Consider the following 13,707-nt stretch of genomic DNA (forward strand, 5'->3'; position numbering starts at 1 on the left):
TAGGGCTCACTATGTTTTCCACTGTCATACATTCATTAAACATAACTAAAAGGCTCTATGGACTAAAAGTACAACAAATTCATAAACAGTTTCAGCACTGAACATAGTACAGGACTAAAAAATTTCAAAGCTCAGCAAAAATAAATATCCATTAAAATTTATTGCTGCACTTAAAAAAAGTGCATCAGATATTTCTTTGGCCCTAAAAGAAAAAAAAAAAAAAACAGTATCCCCTAATGAAAACAGGCCAACAGAGTGTTGTTTTTTCTTTTAATGCTATCAAAACAGCATTTATTTTGCAAGTTTAGCATAAATCTACTAAGTCCATTAAATACTTGGAGAATGCTTGCAATCTAAGGTACCTAATGTAAAATCAGTAAAAAAGACCTCGTAAAACAGACCACGTTCAATTGCAATTTTCCCTTCTGATTGCAAAAGCCATTGTCTGATTTGGAAAACAAAGCTATTGGAGGCCTTAGGATTTTTTTTTTAATTAAAAAAAATATATAATTAAAAATTTAATTAAAAAAAAAAGGATTTTTTTTAATTAAAAAAAATTTTTAATTAAAAAAAAAAAGAATAAGAAAAAAACACAAAGAATAGTTTTGTTTTGTATAGTACAAACGAGGATGCAGCGGAAAGAAGAAAATACTGCCTTAATGGAAAATGAACTATTTGCATGCATCTGCAAGACAAAACGCTCCCCCAACAATCTAATGAAGACCGTGTGTAGAGAAGTATCATTAAGTATGTTCTCCACTGTTCAAAATTTCCAGTTGTCATAGGTACTTTGGGGTTTGTTTTTTTTTAGAACATCCCTATTTGCACAAAACTATACCTACAGCAATTTGAATGCTAAAGTACTAAGTCCAACTAAGTCCAACTAATGGACTAGTTGGCCAATGAAATCTATTTTATTAATGTAAAAGTCACTTGAGAAAATTGCATTGAAATCCATCAGATACACTAGGTATGTAGGCAAGACAAATGTATTGCTTGCATGCTCATTTTTAGTTTACTCCATGATTCATATAGCAAATAGCGTGGGGTTTTTGGTTTGTTTTATTTTTACTAATTAATGACCACATTTCAAGGTTACTTTATATAACATAAACACAGTATATAAACTGATAAATATGAGTCCAAATTCAGACACAGCAGCAGAACTTAAAGCAGCTTGTATGAATGTTCTCCGAATGCAGACTTTTCATCTGAGCATATTAAGCACGCCTAGATGCTCATGCACATCTGCAAACACGGTTCACACTTCTGTACCTTAATTTTCAGGTTTCACTTATTTTAGTTCCATATATTCACTAAAAATAATCAAAATTTAGAGCTGGAAATAAAATAAAAACAGGGACAGACCAGTCAGCTTTTTGAATACATTTTGCAGATTTCTACAAAAGTAATGCATTCACTTTTCACTTGAGCAGACCAGGCAAAGAGATCATGGAATAGGCTATGAAAAAGAAGGACTTTGTATTTTATCTTAGACTTTCCCAGTTCTAAGAAGCCTGCATCTTAATTTAAAGAAAAACAAAACCAAAACACAATATTTTACCCAATTCCACTCTGTTTTGATTGCCTTTTCAGAAGTGCTAATGAAACCAGGACCTGTATTTAAACAATTTATTTAAAAAAAAAATCTGCTTATATAATATGCACCTACTGTACATATACTTAATCCATGAATATTAACATTTATGATTTCTAAAACTTTTTTTTTTTCCTGGAAAAAGTAAGAGGAATTAATTCAAATAATTTCTTACTTTTGAGCTGAATGGGGATCATCTGCTTTGAATATGTAAAATAAAGTGTTTTTGTGCAATAAATGGAACACTCTAGACTCTGAGTTTTCATCTCTGACTTCACTGACTGTGAATCCCAGTAAAGGCTGGCTCTCTAGTGCTGCCACATCCTATTTTAGGGAGGAAAAAAATTGAACAAGACAAAATTAGAGCTGGTAAGATACATTAAACAATACATTTAGACAATATTCATGCACCCTACCATTGCAACACATTATACAGCAAACAAGTTGTTACAAATACACTGTGTTTTTGTTTGTTTGTTTGTTTTTGTTTTGTTTTTAAATAGTCCATGCAGGAAAGTAACAAAACCACACAGACTTCAATACTGCTGTTCCTCTTTTTTTTTTTTTTTTTCCCCTCCTTATAGCATCTACTTTGTCTGTCCCTGTATAATCTCATCATTCTGCTCGGAAAGGACCTCATATATCATAAGATCAGGCACCATCTGGCTGCAAACCAAAAGTCTATCTAGCCTAATACTAAGGTTGTTGGTGGAGTGAGTAAGTTTTCATGTCTTAAGAGGGACATGAGATGCTCTTAGCTGCATTAAGTATGCTAGAAGGAGGAGCAATGGATGTAGCTTATGGTCTCAAGTACTGTAGTCTCACTCCAGCTGGTTTTGATGGCTAAACTTATTTTGCTTTCTTATGCTGAAAGTTAAATGGATGGAAAAAAAGAAGTTGCTCAGTGTTCAAAAGTGATTGGCTAGGAAAAGACTAAGAACAGAACCTATGCCTTTTAGCTTCTCTTCATTTAATTTCAAAACATGGCTAAAATGCAGCCTTTTGCCTTTCTCATTCATCTCAATTACTTCCTTTTTCAATGCTCTTATCTTGTGATTAATAAAGACAGTGTGTAGCACTTTGGGGAAAAGAAATATTTTCATCCTGTGCAATTTCCAAAATATTCTTTTGTAATTAGGCAAGGTCTTGCAAGGTTTCTGCAGGACCTTACTCTATGTGTAATGTATACTGGAATGAATGAAAAAGAAGGATGGATATTTCTCAGTTTAAAGAAAATTGGAAAGAGCTAATTTTTTAATGGTTAGCTGCAAATTGAAGCTACTCTGGAAGGCTGGTGTCTCAGGGGAAGCCAAGCAAAAGACAATTTAAGGTGACTGTCATGGCCTAATATGCCTGTCTTCACAGTTGCTGCTCAGGTTTCCTTTTTGACTGTCAGAAGAGACAATGCTTTAAAATGTTTTTTTGTTTGTTTGTTTGTTTTTGTTTGTTTTTTTTTTTTTTTTAATCTGTGCAAAAGGGGTTACTTTGCACATAATTACGATATTCTTAGAACTACTTGGTTATTTACTATTGCTGATATTCTGGTGGGAGTAACATCACAGGCTCTGGACGTAGTTCAGAAGTGCTAAAATAAAGGTTGGCACTGGAGCACTGCAACCCAATAGCAACTCTGAACACAAATGACCCCTCAAATCAGAAAAAAATACTGAGTAGGGCTGGAGTGGGGGTGAAGAGTAATTCCTTCTGTGGTCAGAATAAGTTGGGCCTTACCATTTAAGTGAGGGATGACAATACCTTTAAACACAGGGTTTGTATATTACAGCTTTCAAGAGTAACATCAAGCTATAACTTCTAATAAAAAATAAAAAATATATATATTTTAAAAGATTTTCCAGCCCTACTTGATAAAACTACAGCATACTCAGCACAAGCTGGGATGGACAGAGTTTATATATATTGGTTGAATTATTCCATTATTCCGTACTGCAGTAGAACTGAACATTCTAAATAAATAAGCAAATGCCATTAGGTAAGATGCGTTTCTTATTTTCTGCTGCAGCACTGTTTATTAAATAACTCCAGGCTGGAGGAGACAGTCTGAGGAGAAGTCAATAGATTTAGTTTGCTCATTTTCCATGCATTCAAAATACCTTACGGAACTACAAAACAAGGTATTTCTAGATGCTTTTATAATGTTGTTTTATAATGTTGGCTTTGCCATTCTTCCAGTGTGCTGCATCTGAACACATCCCCATGTATTCAACTGACTCAGAACATACCTATAACTGTGCAATGGTGTGCAGTGCAGAGGTACTCAAAGCTAAGTCTTGAATCAGAAACCACAGATTTATCAGTGTATTATGGCACCAAGCTCACTGGGCCTCTTCAAACTACTATATTGCAATCAGATTGATTACTAATAAGTGATCTAACTTTATAGCCTGTTTCTAGGTGATAAAAATAAGCGATTGTTACAAATACAGTATTATCACTGGATGTTTGATTTCTAAGAGGTCAACTCTTACCTCACTAGCAGCGTATGTGTATAGCACCTTGTTTTTTATAACAAACCATAGGTGTTTCCATGGTTTCTTACTGCCCTTAGATCTGTGTAAGTAGCCACTCATTGTAGAGTCTTCTGTATTTGCTGAAACCTGAAATGAAAAGAAACCCCAAGAGGATGTATACATTTGTCCATGTTTTTCCAGTACAGATTTTTTAAAAACAGACCTTCAGAACCCTGTCCTGTCGAAGACAAATTCTATCCTCATCTCAAGTTAATATTGGTAATTAATTCAGATGGCTGAAAGAAAAACAATTTCATTGGCCACCATCTCTCTGCCTGGAAGAGAGCTTTCTGCAGTCACTAAGAATTGGAACTTAAATTGGATGCAACAGGATGAGAGGGCTGAAACACTGAGACCCATACACATCTGCAAAACACACGTTCCTATATAAGAAGGCAAATTACTTCCTCCCATTCCCAAGACCTCCAATGTAGGCTGGCAGTTTAGCTCTATATTTTCTAATTGTAAGCTGACAGATGAGTTGGTGTGGGAGTCTTCTAAATTACTCTTGGTGCAGAGATAAATCACACTTCTTTGAAACACAGGGAAGCAAGAAAGAAATTACAATTCCAGACTATCTAAATCAGTCTTATGCAGTTTATACGCTCCATATGTGTATATGTAGTTTATAGCTCCATAGCTGAGGATCCTGTCGATGTAAAATTGAGGCCCAAATCATTGTTAAAAGTGACTTTTGACTTTGGATTCTAAAGACAGTTAATATATGGAATTATTTTCTGTTGTTAACATTGATAATGACTTTTGATCAATAAAGCACTTACTTCTTTGAGAGCTGCAGGAATTTTTTTCTGCTTTCTTCCAGAGGGAATACTTTGTAATACTGTAGACAAGGCACTTGATGGAGATTTATGGTTGACTGGAGATCCGCTTTTAGGAGTGCATTGGTTATCTGAAATGCATAGGATGAATATATTGCTTCCATATAACAGATGGATATACAGAAGCAATGACTCTTGGACTATTTGCTAAAAAATCAGCTGATATTGTATTCTGATTACAGTGTGTCAAATGTAACACCTAATCACATTAAATTCAGTGTTGAATTAACTTTTCAGTATTATCATCAACACCATGAGTTAGAATCCCCAAACCCACAGCAGGAAGGAAAAATAAATAAATAAAACTAAACAGATTGGTCTTGCTCGTTTCCAAAGTTTGTTTTGTTGATGTTGATATGCCTTTGCCCCCATGCAGAGTAAAACCTCAAGTCTTAAAAAACCCACCAAGTTTTTAAGGGAAGTCCTTTGCAGCTAAGTCTGTATTTTACCTCTGTTCCTCAACACTTTGTCTTCCAGTTCTCTATATCTGGTATCTTCTGCCTTTTTTTTTTTTTTTTTTTTTTTTTTTTTCTTTCCCCAGTATGGATGGCATGGATGCTGCTGTAGAGCTTCTCTTCCAGCATTATGCTACCTCACAGGCACATGGTTCTAGCTCATTCCCATCTCCAGAACATGTGCTATGCTTTTCTCCACTGCAGCTGGCAGTTCCTTCACTTCTCTTGGAAGACTTCTGCAACGCTTCACTCTTTTAAAACCCCTCTTTCTATGGACACACACTACTATTTTCCAGTCCAACCTGGAAGGAGGAGGGCTGCCCTAAGCTTCATTAACCCCCCTCTTGAGTTGTCCCTGAACATGACGAGGCTCTTAACAAGCAGAACAGAAAAGTGATTGGGTTGCCAGCTGTACCGCACCTGCTCAGCAGCAATTTTCCCAGAGAGAAGGACCTGTAATTGCCTGCAGCACAGCAGCCCCTAGTGCCCAATGCAAAGACCTGCATGCAGCCCAAGCAATCCACCTGCCCCATCCATCTTCACAGGCTCCCACACCCACTCCGAGGATTGGAGATGCTGCTTCCCACTTCCCCATAACAACGGACACTACCAGCATGCTGGAAGCCATGGCTTGTGTGTTTCACTAGGGCATCACTGATTTCCTCAGACACCATTGAGAGCTTGCGTTGACCTGGCGCTTCTGCCAGAGGGGTGGGCAGCGAACTGCTTCACTCCATGTTCATGCCTTATTTGTGTAACCTATACTCAAGTCTTTGAATACAACAATTTATCTCAAAAGAGAGATGGGACTGGGCACCCACCTCACTGGGAGGTGCTGTAACCTCTAACCTCAGATGGCTATAGCCTTTCAGGCCCTAGAAGAACTAGGCACTTAAATCCAGCAGTAGAGATGAGGCACACTCATATTATGTTAAAATGGGGCATAGAAATGAGACAGTTTGTGCAGATATTCTTTACCTTGTTTTTGTAGCTCTCTGAAGCAATGATCACATACTCTTGCTGGCTGGTTTTTCATATAATCTAAACCATGTTTATTTGATGAGCAAGCTTGACAGACAATCTGGAAACAAATAAATGAATTACAGCCCATTACTGTACATGATATGCACCTGTAAATCACCTGTAAATGCTCGAAGATATTTGCTTCAGTAGTGAAGCCCATAACAGAACCTCTATTTTAGAACCACTGTTTTACACTGAAAATGGTTTAATGCCTTGGCTTGTTCTTATGTTCAACATGCTGTTCTTTCCTCCTCTAAACTATAAAAATTTAGGAAAAAAACACTCAATTACACAAGTCATAAATCATTGTTAATAAACCATGAAGAGTGGACTAAGCATACTGTGTTACTTAACTATTACATTCAGAAGCTTTTAAAGGAATAACTAAAAGTACTCCTTACTCTTTTGAAAATTTTCCTGCAAAACAGATAGCTGAACTGCGTTGAATTCTGTATTCCCATTTTGTTAACACAAGAAAACAAAGGATCATTAGATATGTCTGCATTTCATAAGAGATAAATATAAAATAAATTCAGTACAAACTTAAAAAAAAAAAAGTTCATTATTTATCTTAAAAAAATAGTGAGGAAGATATTTTGAACATTTCAACTAACGTTCTTGGTTTGTACTACACAATTGCAGAAGCAGGAGACAAACATAAATAATATCCCCAAATGCAAAATAAGTATCACATACCAGGTTAATTGGTCACTCAAAACACTTTACCCTAAAAAGCATGCTGCTTTTGATCCATACAATTGTTTCATAGTACAGTGTTCCCTGAAACAGTAGCCATGGTGCAACCAGGCTGTATTTGTCATACAAAGAACTGGAATGACTAACAGAAAAGCTAATTACAAAATTGCCCAACCTTTCCACATGCCCTGCAGTGATGCCTTCTCCACGTCAACGTGAATTCACTTGTACAGATCATGCACATAGTGGCTCTAGTATCAGGAATCCAGATAGGAGCTTTTGATCCTAGTGGGCTATCTTCTTCCTGCTTCTCTGGATCTGCCTAAGAGAACACAGGCAGAGTACCATTATATTCAGAGATTAAAAATAAGGTAAACACTTATCAGTGATTATATGTTAACTCCAATAACACTGGAAAGCCCTCTCTGATAAAATGTCATGGTCTTAAATGTCATCTACTATTTCACCAGTGACCACTATAATGCAAGCCTAATGACAGAGCTGTACTTAATTAGTTCAAAAAAACTGTGTGACTACCAAGCTTTACCAACCTATTTATATAGATAGCTGCTATCTTTAAAATGTTCTCATATCATCTTTCTGTTCTCAGGGTTACAGAAAGAATTGAGAAAACTGGTTTGGATTTTTTGGAAGTCATTTTAAATTTCTGAAGTAGATAATGTTATGAAACATCATTCTATTCTATCATCACCTGTTCTCTTATCAATTACTATTCTGTTTTGCTATTCATCATGAAATGCCTCTTGCATCTCTAGACATCTGCTGGGAAATTTTATATTTAAAAAGGAAACAAAACAATAATAACACTGTGATATACCTCTTCAAGACTTTTGCTAGGATTGAATGTGATTCTCTTTTTTGTATATTCTTCAATTGACCTGGAGATAGCTTCTAACCATTCATCTCTTTCTGTGGCAGAACTGTTGGGGTAAAAAAATATAATTAAAAAAAAATCAATACATTATTAGCATTTAAAGCTAAGAAGTGAGAGTTGATTCAGATTCTATCAGCTTTATTACACATTGATTTAACTCTTGCAGTTTCTCAGTTTTATAGACTGTCTCTAGTTCCTGTTGAAATTCGTATTACCCTTTATAAATTATATACACTGCATGGTGTCAGTTACTTGTGTTAATATTAAAAAAGATATTTTTACAGATATTTTCTGTATCTGTTGTCATAACATGGATTCCTTCTTTCCTTTTCCTCCTCCCAAAATAGCATATGATTGTTTCAAGGTTTGATGTTGTTATTTCCACCTCCTCCTCCACCACAGACCCATGAACAGCTTGACTACCACTCGTGTAAATGGTACTCCCAAGAACACAGGCACGGGGCCTTCCTCATAAGAGGGAACCTGAAATTTCAGCAAGCATTCCTCCCTGGTGCAGTATGTTATACCTGGTCCTGTAAAACTCCAACATTCTTCCCTAAAAAATGCAGTTTATTACCCAGCTTCATACTCCTGACAGTTTGTTCCTATGAAGTCTAATAATTATGCTGTTTCCAAAAATATATATTATTTTCTTTTCCAAAATTTCCCATTGGATTAGCTAGCCCAAAGAGAGAAACGGTTCTCTGTCCGATCAGCTTCCTGTATCTCTTTACCCTGCAGTACTTCCTGAGGCTGTGGGCAGACCACTTGCATATAATACAAACCCATTTTGCTGCGGCAAAGCGCGGGTTACCTTTCAGCCCCTAGGTTTTATTTTCTGCCCTGTACCAGAACACACATGTGGCCACAGAGTGGGCTCTGTGCAGTGAACTGGACCTGGAAACAAATTCGTACTGAAGCGAGGAATTGACCAGCCCTTCTCAGGATCAATTTGCCGACTGCGCTCATCTCACAGCTAAACAATTGCTTGTGCCAGCACAAAGGAGAGAGGGCCTGGAGGGAGGAAGGAGCAGTTTGTGGCTGAGGAATTGCTAGACTGCTCGTTTAAGATGCAGCGCCAGCTTAGAAAGGGCTGCTGAAATCTAAACCAGAAGTTGTTACCAATGATATTTTCTATTCCCCACTTCTTTAATAGTTTCACATAAATTACTATTCTTCTTTAAACCAAGAAGTTTAACATGATGCATATCTAAAAAAGACAGAAAAAAGAGGAAAGCAATGATTGAGGTGTGCAACACCCACTAGCTATTATTTAATGGCTACTGTAGGTGAAATTGGAAGCTTTGATCATTTCTGAACCATTAAGGAAAATATTTTGAGCTGAGGTTTTGAACTGGATGAAATTGGGTACTGAATAGAATCAGAGTGGACAAATCTGATGTGGCAAACACAGGAGAAGCCCGTGAGGCACAAAGGAAAACACGATCTAGTACACACAGCAATAAAATCAGAACAAAAGGAAAGGAAATAAGATACAAGCAAGGGCAAAGCAATGTATTATTGTCTGTCCTAATATCTCACACTCTGAGTGGAACATTTTGTTCAGTTTATTTACCCTTGTTTCCTCATCCGGTAGGAAGGACTGGCCTGCATCAGCTACATAACATTCTTAATTCCAATCAACTCCTTTGGCTTTTTCAAAATCTGGTTGCATTTAATTAAGTTCTTAAAACTATTATTAAATAATTAGAGTTGGTTCGGTGTTGGAGATTAAGCATCCCCCAGTCATGTGGGGATTGTTACAGATGGGGCTGCTCACACAGTGAGCTACATGGCTTAGGCCCTAACATTTTATTAGGGAACTTGCACTTGGTACGTCTGCTGGTGCGAGCCTTTAGGGTTGTTTATAACACTCCAGTGCTTGAGAGCAAAAGGTGTCTCCATCAGCAACCAAACTGATGTAAAGGTTTCCAGCAGCAAAAAAAGGCAGCGTTTCCTCTGCTGTCCCTGCCAGCCCTCCCCCAGCTGCACAGCTCTGCCACTTCCCTTGCTGCAGATCCTGCGGCTGTTGCATCCTTCCAAAAGTGGCTTTGTTCACTAAAATCACAGAGTTCTCTTAGCTTTGCTTACCTAGTTATGTTTAAGATTTTAGCTAATAAACCAGCAGAAATCTCAATTGGACTGCAGAGAGCCCCAGCAATGTCTGTTTCTGGCAGCCGTGTGTGCGAGGAGCACAGTCGCAGCTGCTCAATGCAGCCAAGCTGTTAGGTGGTCCCAGGAGGGCTCAGAGGAGGACAGGCCCTGTTGTTTGCAGGCTCGGAGCCCCAGGGCACTTCTCACAGCTGAGCTAGTCTTGCATGAGCTATCCTTATGTTAAGAGGGGAATACAGCTCTCTGCCTGGGGTGGCTGTTAGCTAGCCTTATTGCAGGAGACAGGCCAGCTGGCCTCAGACCACGTCAGGCTGGCATGACTGTTGTTTTCAGGACCCCAGCTTTACTTCTGCACAGTGCTTTATCATGCAGATGCACTAACTTGTTTTTATAATTAAGAGGTTTCCAGTACAATACCACATTGTACCATGCAAAACAATCCACATCCCTACGGACAACCCAAGAAAATTGAAGCCTCAACCCAGACTAGATAAAGCAGAATGCTAATGCAGCCAGCACAGCCAGCAAAACCAAACCTGAAGCAAGAAAGACTGTTGTTTAGGCATTAATCTATGTTTCTGATTTAACTGGCTTACATGTTATTACTAGCAATTTTTCACCAGCATAATTGCTCCTCTCCCCCAACTCTGCCCCCAGAAACATTTCAAAATCTCGTCTATGGTTTTGTAACAGATTTTTACTGCATAGGAGCCAAGAAGCTGTTAGGATGAGGTATCAAAGGGAAGATGCAGTCTGTATTAACAAGATACCGATTCTCTACGTCTGCACTATTTATCAATAGGAACAGCGTCATAAACATATGCAAAAACCTACTGCTAGTATTTTTTCACTTGTTTCCCTTCTGTACCACAGCAAACCCAGGTTTTGCTTTCAGATAAAAATCCTCATCTACACCCGGATCCCCCAACTTCTCTTTCACCCCAAGCAAAAGCAACCTCTCTCTGTCACGGTTGTGTAACTTTGGTCTCTTGCACACACCATTTCCAGTAAGTATAAGAATAACAGAGATGAATGTTCTCCAAAGATGCAAGGTTAAAAACACTAAAAAAGAAAGAGTAAGTCAGAGCAGCTTTAGTTGGTAACGTGAGGGTAATTCCAGTAATTTCAAGGACAAGACAAAAGCATGTCACAAATGACACTCACAGTGATAGGAACGTTATGGGTTTTGCCCCATTCACCAGCATGTATTTTGTAGGAGTTACTTTTAATCTAACAATTAATCAGCTCCTCAGAAAGAAGAGGTTATCCTGTTTTGTAGACAATATGTAGGTTGTATTTCAAGATGATAATCTTTTCACAAGTTCCAATTAATCTTTTTACATTACTTTTTTAATAACTCTGAAGTAGAAATGTTGTTTCAAGTCATGAGGAGATAAAAACACACAAGCTACTACAATTCCACAAATATCTTTATGTATTTTTGCAACACCCAGTCACAAAGGCACCTAAGCAGCAGAGACCAGCTCACAAGATAGCAGTATAGAACCATACCCTAAACTATGAAATGTATCTTATTCCCAATGTGCAAAAGAATCATAAGAAGCATTTTTGTTTTTGAAAATACATAAATACTCCTTTCCAGCCTGTTATAAATAACTACTGCTCAGACACAATTGAGCTGCTTCCTCTGGCTACTCTGACAAGGTTAACCTTGGTCTACCCCTTAGCTAATGATACTGCTATCTCTGAGCAGACATCCTAATGTCAGTATTTACAAGGTCAAACAGAAAGCAGCAGTCTGCCCTTGCTCAGCTTTGCTGAATAAAAGAGAAAACATGTCTTTATTCATTGATATCAGCACTGTCACAAGTGACAGACCATATCAAACTCCAATTCAAATGCAGTAAAAACAACAATCCACAAAACTAGGTCTTTGTTAGAGGCAGCTTAGTGAAGGCAGACCAGAACAGCTCCATCTTAGTGCATGTTACATGGAGAATTTATTGTTCTGGTAAAGAGAAACACCATTTCTTTAACTCCTGACATTTCTATAGTTTCATGTTCCATTCTGCACTTCACTGAGATCCATTTCTTATCTCAATTGCACTGTTATTTTAGCTAGATGACTGACCACAATGACTCCTTCCAATTTATATCAGTTAAAAATAATGTCAAAATGTATTGTTATGCCTCATATCCTGTCCTGCTAATGCACTGACAGAGAATATCAGTAACTCCGGGGGAAAAAAAAATAGAGAAAAGTCTAAAATAAATTGAAGTGGAACTTAATTTTAATTCTTGTTCCTCTCAAAGAAAGGCAGTAAGAGGATAATATTTCAATTTACTTGAAGTTTTTAAAGGTGTAGCTAAGCTAAAGAGGAAGAAAAATCAACAGTTTTGTTCAATCTGATTAACAGTTAAATGTCCTGAGGACAGCAAAACCCCTACCAGCTGCAGCCTTAAGCCCAAATTGCTCAAATACCAGCCACATTTACTATAGATTTTGTGATTCTATCTCTCTCTTTACAACATGGAGTCTTCCTTACAGGTCAGAGTGAACTGTATTACGGACTACAAATTCACGTGATATCTGTAAAACTGATTATATACAAGCAGGCTTCCTTTCTGCCAGCCCATTAAAAAAAGACTAAATATTCCAAATCAAATTTTAAATATGAACAAAAGCAAATTGGAACAAATCCTACTTTATTTCCAGAAATCCACATGTCAGTGTCTCTACTCTTCTGTAGTAATTCTAGCCAGAAGTCACTTTTCATTATGTAAGTGCAAAACAAGCTATGAAGATCTTAAATAAAAAGCTTAGGAGATCTGTTTGAAATCACATACTTTTAAGATCATTAATTTGCGAGACTCACCTTGCTGAAAGAATGAAGGATCTCTCTACACTTTCTATGTTCAGTTCGTTCTGATAAGCTTCCTGGGTTGGCTTTTTAACCTTCATTTGAGAAAGAAAAATTTATATTCAAACTGACACAGTATGTTTATGCTGCTTTATTTTTATTTATTGCAAGGTCTCTTAGATTTTTACTGTAGAAGGGGTAAATTAGAGAGAAGATCTCACAGTGAGGAGAACATACACCAGTCTGTAGTGCTCAGCTGCAGTACAATTACACAGAGCCCACCATTTTACTTCACTTTAGCACCATAGGAACACTGGAGGTATACAGGGGAACGAAGCTCAAGAGCTACCAGACACTTCCCACTGTGCTTCAGCATGCCTTGTAAGCTTCAACAACTGTGCAAAAAAGCGCACTGCAGCACAAAAATGTAGGCCACTGGTGTGCTCCACAATGGGCATCTGCTCCATATCTCCATGGGCTAGACTGCCCTGGTGATCCTTTTGAGCTACCACATTTCAAACACAGAGGATTTTGGAAGTTGAGTGGTTCTGAGCCACCCCAAGACATCTGCTGGCAGAAGAGAGGCTGCAGCCCCGCCTGTGAAAGCTCAGGCCTGGGTGCCAGATCTGTGCTCTAGCTGGATTTGGTGCTCTTCCCTGACAGGACCAGAGATGAAATACATGAGATACTTGATTCCCGAGGCGATGCTTTGTTTCTCCCAGCAACTGTCATGTCAGGGA

At 37.8% G+C, this 13,707-nt stretch overlaps 1 protein-coding gene across 1 annotated transcript in view; it reads right to left on the bottom strand.

The window, feature by feature from the left end:
* The window catches only part of FGD6 (FYVE, RhoGEF and PH domain containing 6), a gene marked incomplete at its 5' end in the record, with an annotated part of 68,085 nt that overhangs the window by 1,143 nt on the left and 53,235 nt on the right, over positions 1-13,707 (bottom strand). The window contains 7 exons of the mRNA XM_084305884.1: positions 1,773-1,921; positions 4,084-4,212; positions 4,908-5,035; positions 6,398-6,500; positions 7,314-7,460; positions 7,977-8,079; positions 12,983-13,062. Of these exons, the coding sequence (XP_084162010.1) occupies positions 1,773-1,921; positions 4,084-4,212; positions 4,908-5,035; positions 6,398-6,500; positions 7,314-7,460; positions 7,977-8,079; positions 12,983-13,062 (839 nt within the window). The remainder of the gene's footprint in view (positions 1-1,772; positions 1,922-4,083; positions 4,213-4,907; positions 5,036-6,397; positions 6,501-7,313; positions 7,461-7,976; positions 8,080-12,982; positions 13,063-13,707) is intronic.

The sequence above is a fragment of the Netta rufina genome (assembly GCF_964035555.1).
Source record: "Netta rufina genome assembly, chromosome: 1".
NCBI classification, from domain to species: Eukaryota; Metazoa; Chordata; class Aves; order Anseriformes; family Anatidae; genus Netta; species Netta rufina.